Source organism: Herpailurus yagouaroundi, unplaced genomic scaffold (assembly GCF_014898765.1).
Source record: "Herpailurus yagouaroundi ecotype Mexico unplaced genomic scaffold, PumYag 162, whole genome shotgun sequence".
Classification (NCBI taxonomy): Eukaryota; Metazoa; Chordata; class Mammalia; order Carnivora; family Felidae; genus Herpailurus; species Herpailurus yagouaroundi.
This window is the reverse complement of record NW_024412403.1, coordinates 31,306,529-31,324,455: the sequence shown is the minus strand read 5'-3', so window position 1 is coordinate 31,324,455 and position 17,927 is coordinate 31,306,529. Positions and strand designations below refer to the sequence as shown.

General features: G+C 34.6%; 1 protein-coding gene across 19 annotated transcripts in view; it reads right to left on the bottom strand.

The window, feature by feature from the left end:
• The window catches only part of ROBO2 (roundabout guidance receptor 2), a 1,749,879-nt gene that overhangs the window by 108,994 nt on the left and 1,622,958 nt on the right, over nucleotides 1-17,927 (bottom strand). For all 19 annotated transcript variants that reach the window (XM_040484189.1, XM_040484188.1, XM_040484194.1 and 16 more), the window contains 2 exons: nucleotides 6,426-6,550; nucleotides 1,227-1,398 (listed from right to left, as the gene is read on the bottom strand). In XM_040484189.1, coding sequence (XP_040340123.1) covers nucleotides 1,227-1,398; nucleotides 6,426-6,550 — 297 coding nt within the window. The remainder of the gene's footprint in view (nucleotides 1-1,226; nucleotides 1,399-6,425; nucleotides 6,551-17,927) is intronic.

The following is a 17,927-nucleotide window of genomic DNA, read 5'->3' as shown; positions in this document are numbered from 1 at the left end:
TCCCAGTATATGTACCTGGATATTTTTGTTAATGGTAGAAAATATATGGACTTTAAAAGGATGAATAATTATTTTTTATTTATTTTAAAAAAATACATAGGTATTAAGGATCAAAACTCTTGCCCGTATAAAGGAAGAATTTCTTAGCATTGTTACTCTTGAACCTGACTTCTTTCAGTTTCATGACAGGTCTCTGCAACATCAGCAGGTACAGCTATTAATGACTGAATGTTCCCTCGGCCAATGTTTGTCTGTTCCATTCATTCCTGTTCCTAACATGGTGGTGAATCAGGCAATATCATGGACAGATATTTAAAAAAATATTTCCTTTCTATTAATTTTAAATTACCACATAATATACATCTAAGTTTGATTTATAAAAGTGCATCAAATTTCATGAGCAGAGAAGGAAGAAAATCAAAGAGGTCACAAACCAAAATTCTTGAATCTCAGAAGTCAGCATCAAGGGAAAATAAAAACCTCACAAACCTCAGAATATAGGAGAACAAGAGAGAATTTTTGTTTAAGTCATCACAGAACAAGGCTTAAATTCATACTCAGGATCAGGAAGTATCTAAAACTGCCTACCTATCAATTGTGACAAATAACAATCAGGGGAGAAAAAACAGATTATGAAAATCGCTATATTTTTTTCAACTATCACTATAAATGTAGCCGTTTCAGTTAAGATTTATAGTACATATGTACAAATAAAAAATAACAATTTTAGGATCCATCAGTAGTTTGGAAGGTATTTAATTAATTTACCTTAGTGAATGAATAATTAAAAAGTCATAGGATATCATAATGTGATTAGCTAACTGAAAATTCATCTGTTTCTATTGATAATATTAAACATGACATCTCTTCCTCTTTCATGAAATAAAATTATTAATGTCCATCAGAAGCAATCATGTCAGCATAAGACTAAAAACATATACAGATGACATTATACACATGGAGTATGATGTCATTTATTTAAAATAAGGCATCATTCTATTTTTAAGAATAAAATAGATAATTTTTGATATTCTTCTTTGGGAAAGCAAATGGTATTAAATCAAGGAGAACTAGAAACTGTTAAAAATGTTATTTTACCTAGAGTTAAACATAGAAGATAAGCATTCATTTACATAGTTAGCAACCCAAAAATTTCACTTGGTTAAAATGGATCTTGAAATAAAAAGTACTATTTTCCTAAGACAAATCAAACAACAATATCGCACCATCAGTAACTTCCAGTTGAGCTTTTGCTAAAATGCTTCCAGCCACAGTTAGGGCCTGGCAGATATAATAACCCGCGTCCGATCGCTGAATGTTGGTTATTGTGAGGTCTCCAGTTGGCGAAACAGAGCATCTACTGTTGGGTTGCTGGGGTTGGTTTGGGAAAAGCAAGTTCTGTGGAAGAAACACAACCTCATCAATATCTTTTCCCATTCAGGAGGACAATTACATTAACAATGGCTATTATGATTACTGGAATATTGTTGGGAAAAGAAAATAAAGTTATTATAAAAATATGGTGTTGAAATGACTAAATGCCACATAGTGTTTCACTGGGAACTTTTTCCAAATCATGCAAAAATAACATGCTCTAAGAAGTCAACATGCTCTATTCTGAAGGAATAATCCTTTAAAATACCTGGATCTTTATCTTAACCATTTACTCTCTCCCTGACTTACTGCTAGTTACTCAATATCTTTGAAACATGATTTACTTATCTGTAAAATGGGCATAATAATGACTCTCATCAGACATTGTGATAATGTGGAATGTAACTTAACTATGCATGTGAATTATGAACTGCATATTACTAAGGAATGCAAAATCGATTTCCACTTATCATTTTGAATACTTAATGTAATTATCTGAATTTCTCATAAAGGTATTCAAAAGGGTGTGGCCGAGACTGACAGAGAGAGACAGCCAAATCTTCTCCTGCTACAAGATTTCTGCAGATTGTAACAGGTTTTTTTTAAATATTTATTTTGAGAGAGGGGGTGGGGTAAAGAAAAAGGGAGTAAGAGAATCCCAAGCAGGCTCTGCACTCTTAGCACAGAGCATGATGTGGGGCTCGATCCCACCAAGTGTGAGATCATGACCTAAGCCAAAATCAAGAGTCGGACGCTTAACTGAGTGAGCCACCCAGGTGCCCCAAGTAACAGCTTTGAAAGGAGGTAGGTTTAAACAATACCATATATGCAAGATTAAGCAAGACATTGAAAATAAAAAGGAGATGCATAATGCTTCTGAAGTGTGCATGTGCCCTTAAAGAATTTCATAATATGGACTTTTTATGAAAAATTACTTTATTATACATCTCACCTTAAACACAAGCAGCTTAATCATAAAACTTTGAAAGTCCCTATATGGGAACAGTAATGTTAACTTGGATGACCCATGTTGCTTTACTGTTGTTCAATTAGGTAAAACATTTGGGTATAACAAATCATATTGAGCTATGTTTCCAGGTTGGATTATAAATAAGAACATATCAATTTTTATGTTGTATTTACTTACAAAAAAGCACATTATAACCCTCTGGGATCTGTTTCTCAACATAGTAATTAATTTTCCAGGTTTGTAATTAAACAGTTTCAATACGTTACAATCAGGAGGTAATAACATTCAATTAAAGGCCTAAGACACATTTTCACCTTAAAATGTTTTTTACCCTTGAAGTAATACCAATGGAAGAGGATAAAATAGGGTATTAACACTTTTCAATTACGCTAAATGACTTTAATCCTACGAATGATGTCCTACTTTAATTAGAAGCTCTTCTCTTTATTGCAACATGATGGATGTCCACTTTATTAGATTTGAGTGTGACACTATAAGCCCACTTTACATAAACATTACCATGTTATTAAGCCCTTTCTAAAAGAACTGATGTTTGCAAGCATGTCAGGAATATAATTTCAAAATGCTATTGCCCTCCCATAAAACTTGTATTACTATATAAGGCTCGACATTTTCATGCATATGAAACAATTTGAGAACAAGCTAATTCTCTTGTGGAATCCAAATATATTACTGAAATAAACCACCTAAAAAAGAAGGGTCTAAATTTTAAAGCTACTTGCAAATGATACAATAACTCAAAGTATGCACTTTCCTGCAATTAGCCATTAGAATACTAATTTACATAGTACTAATACATCAGATAGGCTTAATTCTCTCTGGGATCTCTTCCTCTACAACGTAATATCAGTCCACCTTCTAAATGATTCGTTGACATGGAAAATGGCATATGATTGAGGTTAACCCATCATCTTTATTCGCTGCTTGTGTGACATAGGCACAAGAAAATGGATTGCAAGCAAAACCCAGGAATTCTACAGAACTCCTCTTGCCTTGAAGTGGCTGGGCATCCTATTAGTGCTAATAGGCATTATCAGCACATATTGAGGAATATGGACCATTAAGTCCAGGCTCTTAACTCTCTCTACTGATGGAGAGTCATAGATCACTGTAAAAATTGGATACTGGAGACAGTAAGACCAATTTATTTTTCCTAATATTCCAATTCATAATTTGAAACTTTACAATTTGCTCAAGCAATTCACTTTTATTCTCATTTACAGTCTCTCTCTCTCTTTCTCTCTCTGATGCAAGGGAGATAGATGAAGATAAGAAAACCAAACCTACGAACATAGTGAAATCAAATTATCTAACTGGAATTTTTTTCCAGAGATTAATGTCTCTGGGATTACATGCCACTTTGTCAAATAACAGCAAAAGAAGTACCTTAATGCTATTAGATTACTTTAAAAAACATTAAAGCAGAATGTAGCATATTTAAATATCATGTTTATTGGGCCACAGGACCAAAACATGTTCTGTTTTGACCAAAACATTATGATGCAATATCTTGTGTCAACCTAGAGCTATTTTAGGGCATGATATTTACACATGATATAGCTGTATATCAGCTGTATATATAATAATGGGATTTGACTCAATACATGGATTTAAAGTGTAAATTTGCAACAATCAAGTTTCTCTACATCATTATATTTATAAAATTGATAAATAAATAACATATTCATATCACTATGTTTGCTATCAGTGGCTTAAAGGAGTAACTTTTATGGACCCCATAGCCCCCAGGGTGGGTGAAGGGAGGGAGCTACAGGAAAGAGAAAGGATCTTGTAGAGCTACCACGGCTCTGTAGGGTTCACCCATCCTAGGTTTCTCGAACACTGTGTGAGTCTGGGGCTCGGGGAGGGGCAGTAGTGTCCGGGCAGTGCGGGAGTTCAGGTCCTGGCATCCCTGGCCTGAGCAGAAGTATGAACTTGCCACTTCAGCCAGGATACAGGGGAGGCGCTTCACATCCTCCTCGTTTCTAACATCCTGTCAGACCTTCATAATGTGCAAAGCAGTTTCACGTAGAAACCAACTTAATCAGGTAATCCTCATAACTTATGCAAAGTAAAATGTATTATTCTCACACTTTAGATTAAGAAAAGAAGCTTCAGGGGCGCCTGGGTGGCGCAGTCGGTTAAGCGTCCGACTTCAGCCAGGTCACGATCTCGCGCTCCGTGAGTTTGAGCCCCGCGTCGGGCTCTGGGCTGATGGCTCAGAGCCTGGAGCCTGTTTCCGATTCTGTGTCTCCCTCTCTCTCTGCCCCTCCCCCGTTCATGCTCTGTCTCTCTCTGTCCCAAAAATAAATAAACGTTGAAAAAAAAAATTAAAAAGAAAAGAAGCTTCAGTGAGGTTAAATAGTGCTATAAAGATCGCACACTCATAAGGAGGGAAAATGGCTTTTGAATTCTTTCCTTTTTCAAGGTGTTTGTGTGTGCACGTGTGCACACACGTGTGTTATAACTCTTTCATGTTGCTTTATACTCACTTTAGAGTTCAGGATGTTTTCATCAAAAAGCAAATTTTAAGTGAAGAATCAAGAACTTTTGTGAATAGAAATCTATTCAGTCACTAAGTAATTAAAAAAAAATGAATATTAAAGCCTGGAATAGTTCTTTTTTTTTTTTTTTAAGTCTATTTATTTATTTGGTGGGGGGCAGAGAGAGAGGGAGAAAGAGAATTCTAAGCAGGCTCTGTCAGTGAGAAACCTGACGTGGGGCTTGAACACATGAACTGTGAGATCATGAACTGAGCCCAAATCAAGGGCCAGACCATCAACCGGCCGAGCTACCCAGGCACCTCAGGCCTGGAACAGTTCTGATGTGGGATAAAGCAATGGACAGCACTTCATCTCATCTTTCCATCACTGCCTTTACATCCCATAAATCATAAGGGAAGTGAATCAAACAAGGAGCTTGAGGAAAGGGAGAAAAACAGTTTGTCTATCTTATACTGAGTTGCTAAAACTGCTAATTTTGGGTAGTACAGGAATGTATAGGAATCGATGACATTTAAAGATGGTGATGAAGTCAAACATCCTGATGCTTCTCTACTCAGATAATCATACATAAATTCTGACCAACAGGTTTTTTTTTTTTTTTAACATAGCCTAAAAATCTATCATTTTTAGATTTCCTCAGACTCTTAATCATGGTTCTCATCATTCCCCAGGAAATTCTTACAGAATTTGGACTAACAATAACAGGGGCTGAAATCTCTTTCTGAGAACTGTATGCCTCCTTGAAGATGATTCTGGAAAGTCTACAACAAAAATATCTCTGGGTCCTTTAGGAACTCACTGGTAAGTCCTTAGGCAAAGAACAGTTTCTAGTGTAAGCTAGAAATGCCATTCATTGCCTGAGAACCTAGAGGCCAAGTGCTTGTCCAAGTTTGGACCACGTTGTAAGTGAAAAAAAAAATAGTGTATTAAATTGAGTCTGAAAGGCCATGCCACCCAGAGATAGCCATGAGTGGACAAACCAGGGCACGGCAAAGAGCAGACAAGTGTTGGCTCCTTCTGGTATATAATGTGTTATATACCCCACTATGAAGGAACCCAGAAGAGATGATGGAAGTAAATACTTCTCCCACTCTTAAATGGAAGTATCCTTAAGTTACCGGTAAAGAAAAGGTATTTATACTATCTGTCCATGAAAGGGGATTGAAACTGGTTTCTAGGTGGACTGATAAAGGAAATATTGTTTGGCCATTTTACATGTGCCTGGGATAGTCTAAGCACTTTTTATATACAAACTCATTTAATAATCCCAATTCCACTCACTGCAAAGAAGTAAAATTATTTTTCTGTTCAGAGATTTTAAGTAGCTACAGATTAGACTTTTTCAGATAATTTAGAATACAGAGTTGTACCTATTCTTTTTAAGAGACAAAATTTTGGACAACTCACACTAGACAATAAAGAACATTATTTTTGAGCATGTTCTCTCCTTAGAAATAAAATAAATAAATACATCATTGATAGCAAGAAAAGCCAGACAAAGTGAGGAGCACCAGAGATAGGAAGGGTTCAGAAGAGCAGTCAAAGTTCACACTCACCTGGCTGCCTTCTTTTTGCCAAAAAACAGCTGGCTGGGGGTTTCCTTTAGTTTCACAGGGAAATGTCACTGTTCGACCTTGAGCAACAATCTGATCTCTTGGCCTAACCACAAACTGTGGAGGAGCTATAATTTAAAAGGAAAGAAAGTATATAAATATCAACCATTGACAAAGAAAAAGATTATCAGAGAAAATCTGGCACTACATGGATGGCTCAGTGCCAGACAGAAGCTACAGTTTTTAATTTTTTTTTTTTTTATTTTGTGAAGCATTTTCCAAAACATGATGGGGAAAGGAGAAGAGAACTCTATAAAATATAAGGAAAAGAAAAGTAAATTTATCAGTAGACATTTTCTAAATGTCGTATATTATTAATCCTGTAGCTCATATATTTGCATAGGAAAATAGATTTTTAATGATGTTCTAATGTTTTTAAGGAAAAACATGGTTTCCCAATTTGGTTTTGTGTTTTGCATAGATAAAGGTAAAAAAAAAATCACTTCGTTATACAAGTATGTCTTCTGAAATTAGTCTATTCACAAATATTGGCCATTCCTATATTATTTGTAAGATGTTGTTCTATGTGCAGAGATACCAGAAAACTTAAAATATAATTCCTATCCTCAAAGTGTTTATAATCTAGAATTGAAGAGTTAATGTGTTGAAGACATCAAAGGATTGAAGAGCTGGGAATTAAATACAAATATAACTAATGATATAATGTCATGTATGAAAGTAGTAATTCATTTCATTTAGATAAATAAGCATTAGTCAGACAATTACTATGTTCCCCTACAGGACACTAAAGAGACAGAGATAAAAAGTATCTATCTTGCAGCTTTCAAGGAACTCACAACCTACATGATGACAACAGCAAAAGGAAGGTAAAACAATGATCTAAAACCATGCTAAGTTCAATGATTGATGTGCTTTCAGAGCACAGCACAGAGGTATCCCATTCTGTTATGGCAACTACGAAAGGGTTTTTGCAGAAAGTGCACATCATGGGGGCATTAAGGAAAGGGCAGCATTTAGGTAAGTGGTGAAATGAACACATTCCAAGCAAGGAGTTTACTGAGCAAAGTGCAAGAAGCAAGAACACATCTTGTGTACACTGTGTAATCTGGCAGAAATGAAGGGTCCAGGTTTTGTAAACATCATTGGCTAAAAACGATGGATTTGGATGCAGCCTAAGAAAGTCTTTGAGAAGCCCAAGTGGGGATTTTCTTCAGGCTCTTTCTACGCTAAGGAATGCTCGATGCAAAGCAAAATCGTTGGAAATTTTAACCCTCTCAGGAATAAGATATGGATTGTGAGGGAGGCACATCAGTCAACAAAGTAGGAAGTCTGGTTGGAAGATGAGGGAAATGACATAGCAGAGATAATGAGACCTACACATGAGTAGCTCCATTAGAAAAGAGAATAAAATGATGGGGGTAAAAATCCTAAGGAAGTTCAGGTTTAAGTTGGGAGTTAACTGTAAAAAGAAAGAAGAAAGTGAAAGACAGGAGACAGTATAACTGGAAGTTTTCACAATGACATCTTCTACATATCAAAGCCCACTCCTGTTGAAGAAAAAACAGCGTATTTATTCCATGACTTTTCTCATCATCTGTTTACACTTTAAATCATTGCTGATGCTGAAAAAACTTAAGACCAAGAAAAAAACTTTAAAATCAACGTTAATTTTTAAAACCTGCTCTACATGGCACCCATCCTAAAATGTGAACTCTAAAAACAATTAGAACAAAAAAATGACATTCAATAAAGGTCTTTACCCAAAATTCTTCCAGCCCTTCAGGAGTACACAAAAGCAGGTCCAAGAACAGAGTAAATGTAGGGTAGCCTCACACATATAACAAATTACTCATTCTTTTTTTTTTTTCAACATTTATTTATTTTTGGGACAGAGAGAGACAGAGCATGAACGGGGGAGGGGCAGAGAGAGAGGGAGACACAGAATCGGAAACAGGCTCCAGGCTCCGAGCCATCAGCCCAGAGCCCGACGCGGGGCTAGAACTCACGGACCGCGAGATCGTGACCTGGCTGAAGTCGGACGCTTAACCGACTGCGCCACCCAGGCGCCCCAACAAATTACTCATTCTTACAAGAATGCTAGTATAGAAACAGCAGCCGCATTTTTTCTTTTTAATTCACTGAGATTTGTAATGACTTATTTTTTGGTGTTCTATTAGACTGCCTCCCAACTTGACACATTCAACACATACCCCAGGGAGAGCGGGAATAAATCTACTAAGTGAAATTTTCTTCTATACTATAGATAACAGAAGACTCAGTCTAACGGGATGGAGAACCCAGATTTATGGATCTATTTGAAGAGAATGTGGTTTATGTTGCCTTGCATTTTCAGGAGATTACTTGCCTCTTACAATCTTCTTGTTATTTCTACACAATTTCACTGAATCAGCAGATACATTGATTTTTGTTCCATGTTTTCTAATAGGAATGATAGATTAAATCAATGTTACAAAATTACTTCAGGGACAACTCTTAAAACATTGCAATGTCCATTTTTCAGGGAAGAGGTGAAACTACCAGATTATTTACACCAAACAAGACTTAAGATTGGTCTCTATCGTCTGTAATATCCAAGAAAGTAATGTGTACTAAGTAAAATTTAATGATCAAATATAGTTCCCGCTTCTTAGTAATCCTATGAAAGACAAGTTTAGTGCCAATATGGACACTAAACCAGAAGTATTGAGTAACTTAGCTTGTATCTCATTAAATAAAAAGTAGATTTAGTAAAAATCATTTAACAGTATGATAGAAGTCACATATTCAGCTTATTTGTTCATTTGTATTGCTTTGGCTCACATAACTAGTTAGTAAAATCTTACAGCTCCATATGTGCTCTGAAGCCTCTTCCTTATATAATTAATTTTTAAAATGAAATAACCGAGAATACATGATTGAAATCATCAAATGAAACACCAAATTACAAAAGGAAAATATATTTTATAGTTTTCAGCATATTATGCCTACTCTGTATCTATCCATCTATTTCAGTAAAATTAACATCTATACTTTAATTATAACTACAGATTTCCTTAAATTTTTAAGCTTTTAAGAACTTGTTAGTAGATGAGTGATTTTGCAAAATGCTTTTGGAGTCTAGATCCTATAATTTTAACCAGCTGCTAAAAGATACCCCCCAAAAGGACTGGCAAATGACCACATCAATCTCTCTGCTTTCCTGAAAAGATAGGATTCATTCATTTATTCATTCAAAATGCATTGATTGCCTACAAATTATGAGACATTCTGTTTGGTACAGAGGACGGAAAGCCAAATAAAAAATCAGCAGAAACTCCCAAGTAAATAAGTAAATAAACACAAATACAGAGAGTATGATTTGTATAATAATACAAATAGCAGTGGGCATTGGGTGAGAAAGCTTGGAAAAGCAGCAAACAGATCAGGTGATGAACATGGAAGAGGAAGATGCCGGAAAGGGCTATGGTTGAGTTGTGTTTTGAAGCACAAGTAAGAGTTCACTGGATGAAGAGAAGCAGGTCACTTGGAACAGACAGAAGCAGACATAAGGCAGAGACACGAGGGGCTGGATGTGTTAGTGGAGGGTAAATGACCTTAAGAATAAAAAAAATGGAGATTCAAAAGTGTTAGAGGGACAGATAATTTGTGCTAAAATAGCTTAAATTTTGCCCTGAAAGCTATGGATACCTGTTCAAAAATGTTGATGCAAGAAAGATGTAATAAAATTTGTGTTTTAGACAGAATGTTCTTTGTAAAAGAGAAAGGACAGATGTGAGGCTGGAAAATCTTAGCAAGCCGGGCAGAAAATCCAGCAGAGGACCGTTAGTCATGGTAGCAACTAAAGAGAACATTTCATCAGAACTCTTAAAGTACAAAGAAATTCTGCAATATTACAATGTAATATCTGCTAATAATGATAGAACCTAAGAAGGCAGGGAATCCATTTTTTTGAGTTTTTACCCAATACTGAACTTTTTGAAAGACCTCTAACAAAATACTCTCAGCATTTGTGTTGTTCATGCTGTGAAGTACTCTTTCACATGATGTTTATTTATATTGTATTTTTATTCCAAATTATTATAAATATACTCCACTTCTAATGTACCAAATAGTTTCTTATCACCAGAACTTAAGCCACACTGGAATGGGACTCGCCTTTATCATTTCTAAAATTAAACAAACAAAAATAAACATATCAAAGCCAAGCAAAAAAATTCAAAAGTATTTAAGTCTCTGAAAATGTACATCCTTTCCTATTGTCACTTTCATTTGGACCACCAAACAAATTGCATCAATCACTTTTACTTCTGTGGACTCTGTCTGCTCAAGATCTATATTGCAATCTTCTGTGAAGGGATATCAGCTGAAGGAATTTATTTTTGAGGTTTTAAAATGAAAAACTGCATCAATAATTCTTCTGCTAACATTTCACATTTTCAGTATTTCTGCCAGGTGGCAGTGAAAATGGTTTGAAAAGGCAGTGTTTGGCTGAAGGTACCAATGGGAGGGAGTAGACAGAGAGGTGGCATTTTATCAATACAGCACGGTAGCAAAAAGTGTGCTATACATAAAATGGATTTTCTATGATGCTCTCATTATACATAAAAAAACATGATTGGGTCCTCAGGATGACAATTCAAAACACACATTTAAACCCAATGTGAATTAAAGAGGTTGAGTTATAAACTCCAGAAGAATATGCTACTTACAGAAATGGCAATTCTCTTACATATTTCTAAGACAGAAGACTATAAAATACATATTTATATCCTCTCTAAAATCCAAAAGCAGTAGACAAATCTTTTGTGGCTGCGATGTAATAACAGAGTTGCTTAATCTGTTAAATGATTATACCTTATTGTTACAGCTGTAACAAGAAATGAGATGAAGAAAACTGGTACAATTCAGTCTTCAATGGATACTCACAAGTTAAAAACAATACCTTTAGAGGAAGAACGTGTTGTGTGCTTTCCAGAGAAGTATACCCACATGTAAAAAGGTCAATTAAGATTAGAGGTCTGGTATTGTTCACTTGAAACTGCATTTTTGAGAATTTAAATACAATGCACAGTAAATTAGATTTGATTTCTGCTAAATTATGCTTTGATACTGCATTCAGCCCAAGCTGGCTTCAATCAAAGTCAGGCTACAGCTCTGTTATGCTAATGCCCCGCTGGTGGAAGTGAGTGGGTGTTATGGAAATCAGATGGCTGAACATGAGTAGGAAGCATAGGCCATGCATGAGGTGGGCTTGGGGATGAGGGGATGAGGGAACCAAAGGTTAATCACATCATGTTCCGAGTTGTTTTTACAGGAAAATATGACTTTCTATGGCAGGCATGAACATGGAGATAGTCATGCAGCCGTTGCATACATTAATATGTGACAGGATAGTTACAGGCACACTCAGCAGATCTTTCTTTGGGTGTAATTTTTGCTTGACTGAATAAGCTTCTTATTCTGTAACAATAAACATTTTGAAATAATGTATCTTAAAGAAGTAGAACATGTTTTTTGGCCATTTAATATTTTTTTGCTTGTTAAATTCTAAAATCTTCTATAAGCATGTTTGAAAAACACACTCATTTGTCATATGCTTGTGTTAAATATTTGTTGAGTCATAAATTGCTGAATACAACAATAATTAACATTAATTGAGTGCTTATTAAATGTCAGGGAGTATGCCAAACCATTTGAAGGCCTTGTCTCACTTAATATTCAAAGAACCCTATGTCTTAACTACTACCATGATGATATGAAGATCACAAACTAGATCCTATAAAGGGAACACAGGGTTTTCAAGATTAAAGCACAAGATTGGAGAACAGGTTTGACTTACGGTGCATCTAACACCATTGTTGGAACTCTTAAACACTGAGCTTTTAGATTAATTTATCTGACTTCAAACCACGATCTGGCTAAAATTTGTCATCTCTAGTACCAAACAGAAAGGTAAGAATTATACGCTATGGATTCCAATATGGCATAATGATGTTAAAATCATAACATGTTTTTCCTAAATATTTGCTTTGTTAAAGTAGCAGAAAACCTATGATCTTACTGTTTCTGTACTACTTAAAAGTACAACCTTTCTTAAGTATACTTATTTCACGTCATTCTTTATTCAAAAACCTACAGTGTTTTTTTCTAGAGCTTGCCCTTGCAATGCTTGCAAATTATGCTCCTCAGTGAAGCATTCTGGCTTCCATTAACTGGCCCAAAATTTCACCATCCTGACTCTCATCCCAAACCGACTCCAGTATTTCAGCAGAACAGCCTCCTTTCAATCACTCCCACATGTGTTTTCTTGTTCTTGTTCACCCATCTTGTTATCTATTATCCTTTGATACATTTTGTTAACAATGATTAACCTGAACACACTCTACATTGTACTTTTCTTGTGTTCTTTCCACTTTAAAGTACCTGCTCTTGCTTGCATGGCTTTTTTTCCTCTATTTTTCCCCCTGCCTAGGTGTCTTCCTGGAATAGGGGAGGAGTATCATTTTGTGTTGAAATGGTATCTTTATTTGGCCTGGAAAAGCCTCAAATAGGGAACACTAAATGAGTGTCTTGAAAAAAGAAGAAAAAAGAAAGAGAGTTCTTGATCTCAAGCAAATACTCAATATTTTTTTCCATCTTATCATACCAGAAGGATATGACACACTCCCACCAGCGACAGTGACTCACTATTGTAGTAATTTGGTGGAGGCATGCCAAAGAAAATACGTTGTTTGTAGAAAATCTCCCAACTGATTCTGATATGCCCCTCTGTAGAGAAGGCCCCCCCATTGCACATTGGAAATTTATGACACAAAGACTATCAATGAGTAGCCACCATGTGAGAGTGATAAAAGCAATGCAGAAAAACAGAGGAGTTGTGTAACAACCAATTCTAGATGTTGTTGCAAAATATTAGTTAATAGGCTTACCTCCCCAACAATAAAGAGTGAAAAGTCATTTCATTAAAATGCAATATGCAGCAGGAATAAGAGATGAATATTTACTTAGTTTATCACCAGAACAGACTGACTTCTAATTGATAAATGATTGTTTCTTCAACCTATTTAATTCTGTTTAATTTTTACTATTTAACACTTCATTTGACTTCAAAAGAATTTCTGTTAGTATTATTGGAAATGCATAATGTCAAAAAATATTTGATTTGAAGCTTATTAACACATAATTCATCTCAGAGGAAGCAATGCATTTATAATGGAAAACATAATTTAGGTATATTACATTTATAAAGTTTGTTTAATCACATTTTATCCATTTGTCATTATTCTCAAGGAATACAAGTGATCAACTTGCTAAATTACCTACCTTTCCAGTTAATCTCTTTCTTGCTGAATCCATGGCAATAACTCTTCTAGAAGAGTGCTATATCTTCTTTCTTAGTATCTTACTTCTGGCTAATGTTAAAAATTCTTATTCCATGCTAAAATGCCAGTATCTATACCTTTTATTTTCACAACAATCTAATAATCTAATAACTGTCTATCCATATATGTGCATTTCAAAAATCTAATATCTATCAATCATCTATTGATCATCTACATATATAGATATACTTCTTTACTGTCTAAATGAAAAGGTAAAAGTACTAAATGGCATGCTGCTTTCAGAAACATGAAAAGAAAAGTAAATGTCCATACGCAATAGAATGACTACAGGAAATCACAATTCTTATGTTCTTCACCTATTCAGACTTTGCATTCTACTCTACCTATGAAAGGTCTCACATACACACATTGCATTCAACCCTGTATGAATAAAGACTTGTAACAATCATGAAGCTATTACTCTTTACATTTTTGAAGTGCTTTTATTAGTCTTTAATTTTTGAAATATTCTTTAATTTATTGATTATGGGAAGACTACTTTTTGAGGATTCAAAAATAGCTAGAACTCTAAAAGTAACTCATGGCCATTCAAAATCTGATGATCAAATGAGGCCATTGAGTTATTCAAATGAATTATACAGTGTGACTATGAAATCATGTAAGAGGCCTTCTATATATGTGTAGGAAGCAATTCCAAAGAGGGTTGAAAGTACCAACTTTTAGTAGTAAGTGTGACACCCACACAAAAGTATGCATGTTTGGTAATAGCGGTTAAAAATCATTTTTTGAAAAAATTATAGTCACATAATATACTTCTCCTTGAAAAGGAAAAATAATATCAAAATGAAATAATTCTATGATTATAGAGAGTGCCTAGAATGCCTTTGAAAAGAGTAAATTCATTTGGTTCAAAATATCTTGACATTTGGATTTTATGGGCAAGCACAGAAAAACAGTGTTATGATAAACAACTATATAGACATAGCTATTTTGAATTTGGTCCTAATTTTTTTTTTTTAAGACATCACACCGTTGGAAAACACCATGGTAATAAAATCATGCTAGAAATGAATTCAGATATTGAATTTCAACTCATAATACTATTCAATTATTTTAAACAAACATTTTTTGGTTTTATTTTGTGCTAGAAGCTGAAGGTTCTAAGATCTCTGTCCTCTGGAACTCACTGGTACCATGGAAACTCACATGGAAGCAATCAAGTCTGATGCAACATGAGGAACATGAATGAGGGTTGTAATAAAGGATGTCCTACCATTATGACAATAACTTGACTCAGTCTGTCTCCAACAATTGGGGAAAGCATGAAGACAGGAGGAGAGAGAGAAAGAATGAGGGAGAGAGAGAGACAGGTTGAATTGTTCCTTGCAAATAAAGTAGATAAGGAAGGGAAAGTGGGATTCACAGAGGGAAAAAGGCATGCATTATATTACAGATCTGTTTCTCAGACTGCAACAATTATTACCCTGACCAACCTACATGACAACCTTTGACACATCAGTCTGTTTGTTGAAGTGAAGGATTATGTTGCTAGAACCATGAATCTTTTCTATGTAAATAATTTTCATTGGTTTTAGCAAGTCCAATTTAATCCTCTAATGGTATTAAATACTTCTGCATTGCAATAAATGTAATAGTTAATTCCAAAAGTAATAATTTGGACAGGCTCAAAGATAATTTTAAACTTTATTATATTCCAGATTACCAAAATAGATTTCATTCTGATTTTAGGTTAAGTACAGGAAATCAAGTAACTAGAGTAAATAATTCTGAGATTCAACATGCAAATTTCATAGACCTTCCAAATTCTACAAAAATTATAAATTAAGAATACTTACAAAATTCTGTCAAAATTTTAAACAAATTTTGAATTGTCGAGCACATGTTACTATATTATTCTGTCCATTACCAATAGTAGTTTTACTTCTGTACTTGCTTTCCTGATTGACTAAAATACTGAGAACCAAATAAAATTTTGTTTTCTCTAAAGGATTTCACATTCTCAAAAAAAAAAAAAACAAAACTTTTAACTTAAAAGCTAATGAATTATCAAATAAGGCAATATTTACATTATATTTTATATCTCATTTTTTACCAAGACACAGAGAATAGTTTAACGAGTAATGAAAAACACTTATCTAGATCCTAACCTGGGAAAACTAGACTTTTCACACTGCAGATAGAAGGGGCCATAAATATGGGGGTGAGAAGGGGATTCTTCAAGTAAATGGTGAGACAAGACATCCATTTTCACTCACTTAAACTGTCAACTTGCCAGAACTGTCATGTCAGCACTTGAGCTAAACCATGAAGGCTGATCACATCCCATTATCTCATTTTTTTTAGAAAAAGATTGCATGAAGATGCCAATCAGGAAAAAAAAAAAAAAAAAAAAAAAAGGAAAAAAAAAGAAAAAGAAAAAGAAAAAAAAAAGGAAAAAAGGACTTGGAACCAAGAAACAAATGTACTGATGCTGAAGGGCTGCTTAGTTAACGGAATTTTAATATGCAACTGCAATGTTTCTTAATAACATTAATTACACGCTTAGAAAGGCACCATCCTAACTCATTAGTGCCTTCTTTTTGTTGTATTTTATCTCCTACCAGCAGAATGGGGACTATGTGATTGGCCTGTTACCATTAATGTTGCTTAATCTTTTTATAGCACTATTTAAAGCTGCTTGCATAAACATTTTCTAGGCAAATATTACCTATGTATGCATATGTGTGTATCAATTAACTGCACCAACATTTGGCGTGCCCCTACCACATGTAAGTGTTATGCTAGACCTAGAGGCAGCAGAAAGATAAATACAACAATGTATTTACTAACAAAGAGCTAATAGTTGTGTAGGGCAGATGAAAATAATATCCCTAATAAATCTGGAAAGCAATGCTTGCCATAAGAGAGATTTTAAAAGCCATTCAGATATATTTTAACTCAAAATGTAATTTAACTTGGTAGCTTATATATTTTTAATGCATCTAATTATGTACTATTCCCTTGAGTGACATTTAATATGTTTAAATAAGTAGAGTCATAATTCAAATGTCATGCATATAATTTTTAGGTGTAATGCATATCATAATATCTGTTTTAAGGTACACATATACACACATATATGTATCATGATATCTCTCTCTGTCTATAAGTTACTATTACTTATATAAGTGAAAATTTTGACTTTCTTATAAGGTGAGACTAAAATGTTCATGCTATTTTTTTCTGGCAATAGACAGGGAAATCTCTTAATACTTATTTCCTAATGCTATTTCAGTCCAAAGTATTATCTTATTTTGATGTTTTGTATTTATAGTACTTTAATTGTAACTGCTTAGTTAATACATTTAGTGTTTATTTTATTCTTATTTGGAAAAACTCCAACATTAATGAGTATTTAAGTTTTTTTGATACTCGGGTTAAGATAATAGAGTAAAGGTTCATTGTTCCACTTTCCTCTATTTACTACAAGAGAAACTAATAATGTAGAAAAACTACCATAGCCCCAAACCACAAATGGTGAACTACCCTTACCAAACACAGTCAAGTCTGGAGAAAATGAGGAAGTTTGGTAAATACCAACTAGCCTCCTTCCACAGCCTATCAATACCAATTTCACAAAAACTACGTCAATGGTGTGAAAGTCCATCCCATGGATCTTAGATGAGAAGAAGAAAATTTAGAATCAAGAAGGAGACTTGGGAAATAGATGTGACTTTGTAGACAACCAGTTACAATTCAGAAGTTGAGGAAAAGGTACCAAAGGAAAGGAAAAGCCAAGCATACTGTTAATGGCCAAATTGTAGGGTGGCCTCCATGAACTTCACTTACTGGAGAAACTCCCATGATTATGTTATGTTACATGACAAAAGGAATTATGTAAATGTAATTAAGGTTACTACTCAGTTGACCTTAAGATAGAGAGAATAATGTCCATGGGTCTAACCTAATTACACGAGAGGTTTCCATCAGGAAATTTTCTCTACCTCCTAACAGAATGGGGAGTCAGAGAGATATAGAGCAAATCATACGAAAGATTCAACAGATCATTGCTGACTTTGAAGGTTGTGGGGGTCATGTGCAAAAGCTAGCAATTGAACTGTGAGCAATCCGTTGCTGGCAG